General features: G+C 41.1%; 1 protein-coding gene across 1 annotated transcript in view; it reads right to left on the bottom strand.

Annotated features, from left to right (window-relative positions):
- The window catches only part of ARIH1 (ariadne RBR E3 ubiquitin protein ligase 1), a 120,464-nt gene extending 113,514 nt beyond the window's left edge, over window positions 1-6,950 (bottom strand). The window contains exon 1 of the mRNA XM_082735768.1: window positions 4,895-6,950. Within this exon, the coding sequence (XP_082591894.1) occupies window positions 4,895-5,263 (369 nt within the window). The 5' untranslated portion in view covers window positions 5,264-6,950. The remainder of the gene's footprint in view (window positions 1-4,894) is intronic.
- Between the last annotated feature and the right edge of the window lie 6,828 nt (window positions 6,951-13,778).

Genomic DNA, 13,778 nt, shown 5'->3' with positions numbered 1-13,778 from the left:
CCACCATTAACCCACCTCTGTTGTAATTTATCACTATACTGATAACACACTGAGAAACGCTGTTAAATTTCAACTGCATCAGTGGTTCTCAAACTTAAGCTTGCATCAGCATCACCTGGAAAGCTCATTTAAACCAATGGCTGGACCCCACCCCCAGAGTCTGATTCACAGGACTACTGCCATAAGCGATTTAATAAGAATTAATAGAATTTAAAACTTATGGCTCAAATAAGTTCAAGATCAGGTGGGAAAAGACAGAAATTCAAGAGGAATAAACTATACCGAACACTTTTTATTAACAGCTTCAAGATACACACTCTCTCCCCTTCCTCTCCTCTTCCACTCCCTACCCAAATAAGTTAGCCAATTTAAGTTCATCCTGATTTGTACACTTCAATTCACTTCTCTGAAACAGTGAGCATCTCCAATTAACTAAGATTATAAAAGGATGTTAGATTTTTAAAAAATCAATAGTAGTTCAACTCTCTTAACTACTTCCCATATTAAAACAAACAAACAAACAAAAACAAAAACTGAAGGTTCTGAGATGTAAACAACACTTGCCATTTGGAGGAAAAAGCCAGGGCTAAAACTGACTCTGAGTCAATAATGCTGCTATACACTGCCTCTCAATTTATGCTTGAAACCTCACCTTAGAAGTTCTTTAAGTCTTTTAATTAAATAAATAGCTGAAATAAAATTAAAAACTTCAACAGCCACCAGAAAATTTCCCCTGTAAAGATATCTGTTGTCTTTAAAACAGGCTATTTAGCATAATAAATCTTAAAACAGTAAGACACCCACCCACTTCTTTATACCTTCTCTGTGACCACTTCTTTCCATCAGCCCATGCTCCTTCTCTGCAGAACTACTTAAAAGTAGTATTCCCGGGGCTCAGTAAGTTAAGCATCTGCCTTCAGCTCCTGTCATGATCTCTGGGTCCTGGGATTGAGCCCTGCATGGGGCTTCCTACTCAGCGAGAAGCCTGCTTCTCTTCTCCCTCTCCAGCTCTCCCTGCTGTGCTTGATTCTCTTTCAAATAAATAAATAAAATCTTTTAAAAATTAATTAATTTTAAAAAGGGATATGCCTAAGGGTTACCACCTTCTCACTCTACTCATTCTCCCTGCGTCAAAATCATGACAGTAGATGAACTATGACTATCCCAGTGGTTAAGAACTATCATTGGAGTGGCTAAAAATATATAAATGCTTAGGCTCCAACTCAGACTTAACTGATGAACAACAATCTCTGGGAATGAAGCCCAAGGACCTCTATGTTCCCCACCTTTATATGCTCCTTAGGCAAGAACCATGCCCTCTAATCTAGTTGACACGGTGACTGGCATACACACACAAGCACAACAAACATTTGCTGAATAATGTTGTGGAAACACAAAATAGCAAGTTTAAAGGCCTCTCAATCGCAGAACTGTGTGGTGTTTAATAAATTACCAAGCTGCTAAAGCAATTACATTAGAAATCCACTGTTCAATAATACTAGTTAATAAATACAGTTAATAATACTAGTTAATAATAATACTACTAACTAATAATACTAGTTAATAAATACAGTTGGGTAAGTTAAGGGCTTTTAGTACTTCTTTAATATTTGTATAGGTTAAACAAAACCCCTGATCTATTCTTGAAAGTTCACAAGGTAATCTAGGTAGCCACAAAGATTTAAATATAACAAAGCCAAACTAAACAAATTATAACAAGAGAGTTACAAAAGCTAGAAAACCAAGAGTCTTCTAAAACAGAAAGTGTTAACTCATATGAAAGCTAAAACTAACCCGCAGATATGTACAAATTACAATATTATCTACTGTTGCCCAGAATTATTCTCCCCAAAGTAGTAATAAAATTCCCAAGGAAAAATTAATCTGGCAATGTGAAAAGCATTTCAATCTTTATCTCCTGCAAATTTATTTTCAAATTCACTAATAACATACCTGATTTCATATTGAAAAGTAGCACTGGGGAGCAGGGGATTTAAAATTTTTTAGAATTAACAGTAAGCTCTCTAATATGAAGTGAAACAAGGGGTTTTAATTTGATAAACTTAAAACTTATTGCCATATTAAACAATTTTTTCAACTAAAAAACCTAGAGAAATGATCTTTAAAAATCTCAACGAATATAAAGAGGTTTTATAAAGCAATAAAAAATCCCAAAAAGGGCTCAAAATGAGCAAAAGCAAAGGGCAAATTACAAAGAAATACCAATGTCCTAAGATACATGTTAAAAGTTCTCTTCACCTTTTTTTTAAAAGCAAATTTTTAAAATGATGACTATTTTATCCTAATTAAGCACTGGCTGGTGGGGGGGAAACTAACATAGCCTTTCTTAAAGCAATGTGGTAGGTAGTATGTATCAAATGCCTTGAAAATAATCACATCATTTGACTCAGCAATTCAATCTATTCTAGAAAATAAAACATTCAAAGATTTATCTATGACGATATTCCCAATGAAGTTAGTAAGAGCCAGAAACTAAAAAATAAAAAGGAAGGCCAATAATAATGGACTGATTAAATAAACTAGTCTAGATTTATAATCATGTAAACACTGAAAATGGAAAGTTATTAACGAGAAAACTGTTGAGACTCCTTCTGTTTCCATAACCTGCTTTTTTCTACTGAAAACGAGAATATATAGTATTATTCTGATGTTATTAAAATATATGTATAGCTCACCCAGAGGTCTGAAAAGATAACTAACTTCAAATTTTATGTATCTCTCTTGGTGTAGATCTCGTCTTTTTTTTTCTTGCCTAGTCATTTCTTTCTTAGAGTGTGCATGTATGACCAGTGTAACTTTTTAAGCTTAAATCTAACATAAAAAAATAATTGCCACAACCAAAGCCTAGTTTAGATCTAAGAAGCACACCATTTGGAAAAAAGATGACCTGGGATACACCCTATTCTTTCCTTTACTGGTATTTTGAAATATAAACTTAACAAGGAACTGAAATTCATATATTCAGGAATGCCATTTAAGAGACCTTAACATGAGGTCAACTAAGAAAAAGATAGTTTTCAAAAATCAGGCATGGACACCTTTTAAAAACAAACAAACGAACAAACAAAAACCCTTAGTATTTTGTGGTCCTTATTAGCTCAGTTCATCTGTGTTTATTCTCTCTCCCCTAAACTAACAAAGAAAGAATGATGTCATATGCATTAGCTACATCCCTGTTCCAGAAGTGACATGAAGAACTTCTAAGGTTTGGCCTCAGTGCTTAAGACACACCTAAGAGCTGAGAAAAGCTGGATGAGATTTACTACATGAAAACAAGTAAGTTAAATAATAAATATCCATTATCCATGAGTTTTTAAAGGCCTAACATGTCAATAAAACAGGTAAGTTTGAAAACATTGGATTTTATGTACTGTGGGGGTAAATAATGAAAAGAGAATTAAAGGTTTTACTCTAACTTCTTTTAATAAAGTTTCCTCAAAAAAAAGAAAAAAGTGTCAACTTAGTGGCCTAAGAACTGTCATATTTTTAGAAGCAGAAAAAGAGCAATAAAACTTATCTTCCTTCTATATACCTTCAATTTCCTCCTCAGAATGCAGTATCCCTATAAAGTTTGAGATGTCCACTGTTTAGTAGTCCCACTATATATCAGATTTTTTTTACTTACTATTATTCAAAACAGGGTCTCCAAATGAGCCAAAATAGACGTTTCAATGAAAGTATTCCTTACTAGACAATACTGTAAAAATCTGCTATTCACGCAAACTGAACAAGTAGCAGTGACATACTACTGCCAATTACCCAGTGAATGTTAACCAATTAATTGGGGGGGGGGGGGGGTAATGAGTGAGGTAGAAGAAGGCAATAGTAACTTGCTCCTGTATATAGTTTCCTCATATGTAACTAGTGTTTTCTAAAAGTTGCATTGAATCAAAACTTCATTTTTATTCTTCAATCGTATCCCTGACCCCTCATCATAATTTTTTTCCCCAAACAAATGTAAACTTTGGACTTCCTAAAGCTCAAAAATGCAAAATCTGACCCATGAGATCAAACGAGTTGTGTTATCAACTTAAACCAAGCCTAACTCACCAAGAAATAAAAATTATCAGAGAAAAGAGTCCAGAAGCAGAAAGCCCCTACTTTCTAACTCACAATAGAGTCTTGTCTAATATTAGACAGTAACACTGCGTTTTGTTGTTTTAGCTGCAAGGCTGGGTATGCAATAAGCAGTAGCCATTCCAACAGCTTCAAGTCAGTCACTGGCTACCAATGAAAAGTAGCATTAGGTCCCAAACAGCCAGCAACGACATAAAAAGATGAGAGCAGAAGCTTCACCATGGGTAAAGAAGGCCCATCAGCACCTCTTCCGAGAAACAGTTCCCTTCCCCCACCTTTAAGTAAGGCACTTAAGACTGCCAAGCAGATCCATTTCTTTATTAACCGGTGCCCGCTTGGGGCAACCGTACACCAAGCTGCTCTTAGGCCTACTCCAACCCCTTCCAAAAGTGCTCAAGCGAGAATGAAGGCCGGGATAACCCTCTCAGGGGCCGCGTTCGTGCTGCTCTTCTCCACCCCCCCTCCGCCCCGCCCCGCCTCTGTAGGCGCTCCTCTGGCCAGAGGAAGGACACCGGGCCCAGGGACAGGCAGAAATTGCCCGCAAGAGAAGTGTTCCGCGGCCGAAGGCCTCCGCCATAGCAGGACCTGGAAAGCACCGCCCCCAGCGCACCTCCCCACACCCGGCTAACCGGCGAATGTCTGCTTTCGACACCCTCTTATCCCCAGCAGAGGCAGCGGAGGAGACAGGGCCGGGAGGAACCGGGCTGAGTTGCGCACCAGGCCCAGGCCTGCCCCTCGGGCCGCCGAATCTGTCCCCAGTCCGGCCAGGTCAAGCCAGCGCGGCGGCCACCCTCACCTGGATGACCTCGTTGACCTCTCGGATACATTCCACCATGTGTTGCAGAATCTGCTCGGCCGTGAGCACCTCGTAGCGGTAATCCTCCTCCTGCTCGTGCCCTGGCCCGCCGCCGCCGCCGCCGCCGCCACCGCCACCGCCGGGCCCCAGAGCGCTGCCGCCGCCGCCGCCCGTCTCCCCGCACAGCAGTCCGTCCCGCTCCCCGCCGACGCCCAGCCCGGGCTCCACCAGCTCCACCTCGCCCAGATCCAGGTTATCATCGTCCGGCTCATCGTCGTCCTCGTCTTCCTCCTCCTCGGCGCCGCTGTCCTCCTCGCTGCACTCTTCGTCCTCGTCGAACTCGTAGTTGTAGCCCTCGTCCGAGTCCATGGCGCGACACGCGAGGGCCCGGCGAACGCTGGCCCTGAGGCGGGGAGAGGGCGGGGACGCCGAGGCCCCGGCTCTCGCTCCGGCTCCGGCTGATGTCCGGACGCAGGCCTGGCTCCGGCCCCGCGGGCCGCGGCTCCTCCCCGGGTGCGGCGGTTGGCGGTTGGCGGCTGGCGGCGGCGGCGGGGAGGACGCGGAGGAGGGAGGGAGGGAGCGAGGGGGCCGCTTGCCGCCCGCCTCAGTCAGACGCGGCTCCGCTCCGGCCTCCGAGAGAAAACAGTCCCCAGCGCCACCTCCACGGCCGCTGCTACCGCTACTGAGCCAACAAAGGGGCGTGCGTCACCGCGTCGCGCTGCGTCGTCGCGTCACTCCCCTTGGCGTCACTGCGCCCCGCCCCGCCGCCCCTGCGTGGAGAACGGGGAGACCCCACGGCCCGGCCTGGCCCCAGGAGCTCGGCACCGCGGGAATCGCCCTCTGGGTTCCGGCTGCGGTTCGTCTGTGGTCCGACACCAGTGAATCCTGCTCGTGAGGAGGGTGCAGCCTCCTCGTTACCGAGAGAAGCTCTCCTGAACCCGGCGCTGGGTTTTGCCGCAGGCCGTAGGGATGCACCCCCTTCTCTGAATCTAGCGAAGGTGGCCTTCCCACCGGGCGGCGGAGACACTTCCCGTCCACCCTGGAGTAATTCGGGGAAGTCCTAGGCTGTTGAGCTCACATTCCTACTGCCCGAGCTACTAAATGGAAACCTTTTCAGGCGGAACCTGTGTACTGAGGGACAGGTGAACCTCGTTTTAAGTAGTTCCGCTTCTGTACTCCGGGACAGACAGTGGTTTTTTAAGTCGCTGATAGTGACGTCATATAGAGAAGCGTTTCCTGAACTCAGCTCAGCAGGAATCTACCTATTCAGGGCCCTAAACAATGTAAACAGTCGCGGCTTTCCTTAGTGGAGCACCGTGTAAGGGCTCTACAAACCACCAGTACCCATTATGTATCTGCGGCTCGAAGGAAAAGGGACTTGACCAAGAACACTGTTTCAGCAGCTGGGTCACCTAAAACATCAATCATAAAAATGCTTTATAATGCATAATACGGATTAGGTACTACAGAGTATATAAAATGCATTGTAATATAACCCAAGACAAGCAGTTATAGGAATATCTACAAGGACCAAATATAGCAGAAAGACAGTGCTTGTCTCTTACTTAGAAATGTACTGTGTGAGCTATGTGTTGATTGATGGCTGGGAGTATAATAGAGAAGGTAGGGAAGTTGATCTAGACTGAGAGTAACAGAAACAAAAGCTTAGTAGGTGCAAAGTAGTTTACGTCTCAGCAGTTTATAGTGCAAAGAGGATAAATGAGAAAATATTGGGCAAGTTAAGGGTCAGGACAGTAAGTATTTTATGCCATTCTAAGAATGGACTTAAATCTTTCTAAGTAAGGCAGGAGAACCAGAGAAGTGTCCTGAAGGAGGAAGAGGTCTAAGAAAGCATCCTCTTGGGATAACCTAAAGGATTGACCAGATTAGACATTTTAAAAAATCTGAATCCTTAATTTACTGATAAATCTTACTGTTAAAATGACAGATTCCCTTTGGAAATGGGTTTTTAAAATTGAAAAATGCCTTTAAAATGTAAACAAGCTTCTACCCATTTGTCAATTCTGTAAATGTTTAAATAATCAGAATTTCCTAAAATAATCTGGATTTGTAATTTAAAGCTTTTAACAGAAATGCTAGTAGGTCTTGGTCCTTTGATTCTATTTCTACTTAGCAAGTCTAGGTTGTTGCCACAGCTGGGGTAAACTGAGGAGACTAGCAACCTTTCTCTCTACCCCATCGTTACATTGTTTGGGGTGAGGGCGTATTCAGTTACACTTGGGAGTACCCACGACTCCTTTGCACCATTTTTTTCATCTTACCCCTACCTTGGATAAATCCTACCATCCTTATTGTCCCCTTTGGTACTAGAGCAATTTGGAGAAATTTGCATAATCACATGCATTTTATCGTTAAATTCCAGTTATCAAGCACAACTGAACAATCAACACCATCCAGCAATCCTGTTAAAATTTTCTGAATTGTCCTCCCTCTTCAACAGTTTTCTCAAACCCCCACTGCTGTCTTTCCAAATCCTCTCATAGTAGGTAACTTCACACCGCAGAGAAATTTGAAATCATACGGGCCAATGTGACAAGCTTGCTGAGCAAAGAAGAGAGTGTTAAGGGATAAAGTCAGAGAAGGCCTATCAAGGCAGGGGGGCAGCAGAGCTTTATAGGCTATCTTAAGAAGTTTACATTATTGCAAAGGGAGTCATTAACAGGTTTTAGCAGAAGAATGAAATAATATTGTATGCATTTTAAAAAACTATGGCTAAAAAAAAAAAAATAAGAACTATGGCTGCTTTGTGAAAAATGGGCTATGAAAGCAGAGACCAATTATGAGGCTCTCTCAGCAGTCTGGGTGAATAATGATAATGGCTTGGGCCAGAGTTGTGATAGTAGAGATGATGAGAAGTCATTCAGGTATAATTTGAAAGTAAAGCCAATAGCTTTCCTGATGGCTTAACTGTGGGATTGTTAGAAGAATCAAGGATGGGTATTAGATTTGGAGCTTGAGGAGCTGGGTGAATGGAGGTACCATTTACTGAAACACGTTAAATTTGAAGTGCTTGTTAGACATCCAGGTAGAATATTGAATAGGCAGTTATATCTACTAGTGTACAAGACAGAAGGTCAGGGGAGGTAGGGCTGAAGATAGAAGTTTCTGAGTTTATGTAAAAAATGTTGATGAGGGGCACCTGGGTGTCTGAGTGGGTTAAAGCCTCTGCCTTCTTAGATCATGATCCCAGGGTCCTGGGATCAAGCCCCACATCAGGTTCTCTGCCCAGCAGGGAGCCTGCTTCCTCCTCTCTCTCCGCCTGCCTCTCTGCCTGCTTGTGATCTCTGTCAAGTAAATAAATAAAATCCTAAAAAAAATGTTGATGAGAAGCATGGGATAAATGTTGAGAGCTTAGGCTTTGTAGAAAACAGACCTGAATTTGCCTGTGCTCCTACAGTTGCTGTCTATAACCTTGACCAAATTACTGAACCTCTCTGAGCTTGACTTTGGAGGATTATAATTCCTATTTTCATAAGATTATTTGTGAGCATCAGATGAATAATATATTTAAAACACTTGACATAGTGCCCAACACAAGTGCTCACAAAATTAGACCTTAAAAAAAGTGTCATAAGTCACCTCGCACCTTTTGAAAAAACTATAGCCAGTTGGGTTTATAATCTCTTAATTGATTTTTTTTAATTATGCAAGTATGCACATGGCCTCAATCATTCTCATTTTCTGAGGAAGAATATTGATCTGCTTTTTTCTCAGAAATCTTTTCCATAGTCTCATAACTTCTTTTTTGGTCAGTATCATGGGCAACATCATAGGGCTTCTGAATCTTGGGGCCTCTTATTCAAGAATAAACCTTCATAACCAGAATTTCAGCAACACTCATTCCATTGATATTTTGGAAATTATCTTGGGATCAGGTTAGGTTATAGCACTATTTAAGGAAACCAAATTGTCCAAGGGATGACCCACATACAATGTTTTTTTAAGTGACTTGATCTTAAAGGTATTGTTGGTATACTGCTTTCTAGCTGTGGTGTTTACCAGCTAGAAGTACAGTAATCTATAAACAACAGGACAAGGCTTTAACCCACTGAGCAACCCAGGCGCCCCAAGAAATTACTTTTTATCATGTTGTTTATAAAGTTTGTTTTAATGCAGCATTTTTTTGCCAAATTGTCCAAGGGATGACCCACATACAATGTTTTTTTAAGTGACTTGATCTTAAAGGTATTGTTGGTATACTGCTTTCTAGCTGTGGTGTTTACCAGCTAGAAGTACAGTAATCTGTAAACAACCCACTGAGCAACCCAGGCGCCCCAAGAAATTACTTTTTATCATGTTGTTTATAAAGTTTGGGTTTTTTTTTAAGATTTTATTTATTTATTTGACAGAGAGAAATCACAAGTAGGCAGAGAGGCAGGCAGAGAGAGAGAGAGAGAGAGGAGGAAGCAGGCTCCCTGCTGAGCAGAGAGCCCGATGCGGGACTCGATCCCAGGACCCTGAGATCATGACCTGAGCCGAAGGCAGCAGCTTAACCACTGAGCCACCCAGGCGCCCCTAAAGTTTGTTTTAATGCAGCATTTTTTTGCCTTCTTAAAAAATATTTCAGTTCTTGTGCTTTACTGGGCAGTAGGTAAAAAAAATTAATTTTAATTTTAATATAAATTTAAGATTAAATTTTAGCAAAAGTGCAGAGAGATACTAATAAACTCATTGAGTACTTTAAATTTCTTTAAAAACATCTGTCTGGGGGCTCCTGGGTGTCTCAGTGGGTTAAAGCCTCGGCCTTGGGCTCAGGTCATGATCCCAGAGTCCTGGGATTGAGTCCCTCATCAGCCTCTCTGCTCAGCGGGAAGCCTGCTTCCTCCTCGCTCTGCCTGTGTCTCTGCCTACTTATGATCTCTGTCAAATAAATAAATAAAATCTTAAAAAAAAAATCTGTCTGTGTACTTACAAACCACAATTAAGTGTTACATCATTGTTGAGAGGTAGATTTTATCATACCAGTTCTTTCTTTCTTCCTTTTTTTTTTTTTTTTTAAGATTTACCTACATAAGAAAGAGCACAAGCAGGGAGAGGGGCAGAGGGAGAGGGAGAAGGAGACTCCCTGCTGAGCAGAGAGCCTGACACAGGGCTCAATCACAGGACCCAAGGTCATGACTCCAGCCAAAGGCAGAAAGACACTGAACCGGCTGAGCCACCCGGGCACCCTTTATCATACCAGTTCTATTTGGTAAAAATAAGGCTTAGAGGAACTAAAGTTATATGCTTCATTAGAAGTCTGGTAGAGCTATTAACTACTGAAATAGAACCTGAGATTCCTAACTACATTCCTTTCTCTAATTTATCTTTCTTCCGGAATATAGAGTCTAAGGACTCTATTATTTTTTTTATTTTAAGATTTTATTTATTTATTTATTTATTTGACAGACAGAGATTACAAGTAGGCAGAGAGGCAGTCAGAGAGAGGAAGCAGGCTCCCTGCTGAGCAGAGTGCCCGATGTAGGGCTCGATCCCAGGACCCTGGGATCATGACCTGAGCTGAAGGCAGAGGCTTTAACCCACTGAGCCACACAGGCGCCCCTAAGGACTCTATTATTGAACTTAAGATTTTATGAAAGTAGTCATCTACAACAGGTGGTAAGATAATGCTGGAATTAGAAGGAGAGTACATGCCCTCGTGCAATTAGGCAAATGTACAAAATGTACCATAGTGTCTGTGTTCCCTGTAATTGCAAGACACGTTAATTTGGCCTTAATGTGTGCTTATACTCCAGCAAAAAATAGCAAATGATCATCCCCCCAAAAGGAAACATGTTTGTTCTAATGACTTAACCACTTGAAGGAAAAGGTGGGTTTTTATTTTAAAGATTTTATTTATTATTTGAGAGAGAGGGAGGTTGAGAGAAAGAGTGGGAGGAGGTGCAAAAGGGTGAAGCAGACTCCCTATGGAGTACAGAGCCCTACGAGACTTAATCCCAGGATCCTGGAATCATGACCTGAGCCGAAGGCAGTTGCTTAACCAACTGAGCCACCCAGATGCCCCCCCAAAAGTGGGTTTATAACAAATTTTCAAAAGAAATGTTTCTCTATGGTATACCGTGCTTCTAGTTTGTTGTGTCACCTTATGGATATATTTGAATGAATGGACAAATAATGGGCATGAAGTGAACAAATATGTTATTGAGTCTCTATGCCACGGCAGGTGTGTGTATGTTTTTAATTTGGTCCTTACAATCTTGTGAAGTTGAAATTCTTAACTTTATTTAATAGATAAGGAAAAAGACTCAAAAATGGAAAAAAAATAAAAATAAAGTTCATAACGGTTACAGGGCTTTGATTCACATCCACGTTTTCAGAGTTCATGTCAACTGTTTTTATCTTGCAATTATCAATAATTGTAGTAAGATCTTATTCCTGTTCTAAAACGTGCTTTTGTGTTTGTTATAATGGAGTAATTGCTATCAAGCCTACAGTTGTCCAGATTGGCAATGTAAACATTGACTGTATGCAATGTTTGTTCCTACTTGGAAATAGGTCATAAAAATAGAATAGTAGATAAGTAGATGTGTTATCCTCTATTTACATAATTTTGCCTTATTCTTAGAGATACAATCAGCATTTTTAATGAAAACTTAAAATATGTGAGTCATGATTTTTTTGGTCAATGAATCAATAGTTACTTATTAGTATTTATCAAGTGCAAAGTACCTTTCAATGGATTCTGGATAGATTAAAAAAAAGAAGGTTGCTACCTAAGAAATCAAATTACTTAAGGGGGAGAGACTTAAATGAACAGGTTAGCTATAAAAATGGTAACCGTGCATCAGAGAGAGATCATAAACCAAGAAGAATGTTACAGATGGTGAATGCTAAAGGAGTTTAAAGAAGGCAGAAGTCACTAGACTGGGGTGTTCTAAGAAAGCATTGTATGCCAGACTTTCTCATACCTTTATGCCTTTGCATCTGCTGCTCCCTCTTCCTGACCTTCTTCCCAGGAGCACCTAACCCACAGGCATAGAAACTGCTGTTTTTCCAAGCCATTCCAAACCTGAACCTTGAGGCCTAGAACACAAGTAGTCTATGTATCTCCCATTCCTAACAAGCTTCCAAGTTTCTTATAATGTTGGAATAAATTAATATAAACCAAAAGCTATAAGCCAATAGACATTTATTGCCTTCTTACCTCAAATGTGTTGAATCTTGTCGACATTATATCATCGTTGGTATTCTTACCTGTTAATCCTTGGTCTCTATGAAAACATGAAGATTGTGTGGAGGAGGAGGAGAGGGCCTGATGTGCATATCCTCCACAGTTCTCCTGATCTAGGTTTTCTGTAGGGCAAATACCAGCCCCAGACATACCTCAGCTTCTCACACTTGACGGCAAGAGAGGTTTGACTGGATGTAACTGATACAAGGCAGCCAGGTTCTGAATGGGTAAAATGGACTACAGCAGGGAGCCAAAGGGAAATGCCTCAAGGACCTGAAGATTGGAGTGAACAAGGTGACCCCAGAACAACGGCACCCGACAGACCCACCTGGCCCCAAAGCTTTCAGAAATTTCCTTTTTGGGAGGTTTCTCTCTTGGCTTGGGGTTTTTTTTTTTTTTTTTCATCTGTTTTGCTTGAGACAATAACCATGATTTAAAAGGCATAGTCACTTCTTCTAGCTTCAGGAACCAGACGCCACTCCTTATGGTTATTTTGCAATGTGGCAGGAACCGGTTTTTCAATTCTGTCTTTCCAACTATACCCTCACAGACAGCATCAGTAAGGTAGTAGTGGAGGGCCTGTGGCACATGATTGCTCATCCAGAAGTCTTTATAAGCTGCTTCACATTTTGCTTTCATGAAAAGGTAATTTCACATGTTGCGTGTGTGGTTTAACACACTTGAATTCTGAAGCACTGAACAGAATTCCCATTTTAAAGAATTTGGAAGGTCAATAAAATAATGAAAATCATTACATTCTACCTAAATGTTATTAAAATGGAATATTCCCAAAGGGCTATTTCATAGTTACTGATTGGTATTTTTCTTTTACATAAAGCAAAGCTGGGTATATGCAGACACATTTTTTTTGCTGAACAACAATAAACTGCAAGTATGATCTTGAACCTTTGTTTTCCTCTAGGTGAGTGTGTGTAGGAGGCTGCAGGTGGAGAGGGTCAGACAGAGGAATGTTGTACTCAAGTTAATAGTCTCACCTAGCTAACCTTGGGAGGTGCTATAGGGTGACCACACCATAGGGTCCAGAACAAGAAGCCTCACATATTAAGTAGATGACCTTAGCCAAGTTACATAACCACTTAAGAGCCTGTCTTCCCATCTAAAAAATAGGAAGAAAAATAGATTTTCTTCACTGGATTGTAACAACTGACAATGTGAAAAACTCATTACACTTATCATTATTGGATAGAGAAAATATACAATGTTCTAGGTTTTTTTTTTTAAGATTTTATTTATTTATTTGACACAGAGAGAGGTCACAAGTAAGCAAAGAGGCAGGCAGAGAGAGGGGGAAGCAGGCTCCCCATCGAGCAGAGAGCCCAATGCAGGGCTCAGTCCCAGGACGCTGAGATCATGACCTGAGCCGAAGGTAGAGGCTTAACCCACTGAGCCACCCAGACGCCCCCAATGTTTTGTGTTAGACCTGAGGATATATACAAAGATGACTATTCAGCCAATTTTATTTTTTTATTTAAATTTTAGTTAGTGAACAAAGGATACAATATTGGTTTCAGAAGTAGAATTTATTCAGTCAATTTTAAAGTGATGGTTCTTTGAAGGGTACAAGCCCTTATTTATCAAATTGTTGAAAAATGTGGCTATGCTGCTCTTGCATGTCTGTATTTTTTACTAGTTGATTCAACAAGCCCATTGTTCAGTCACCAAGTATGTTAA

The sequence above is a fragment of the Mustela nivalis genome (genome assembly GCF_964662115.1).
Source record: "Mustela nivalis genome assembly, chromosome: 6".
Classification (NCBI taxonomy): Eukaryota; Metazoa; Chordata; class Mammalia; order Carnivora; family Mustelidae; genus Mustela; species Mustela nivalis.
Note: the sequence above shows the minus strand (reverse complement) of the source record. Positions and strands in the feature narration are given on the sequence as shown.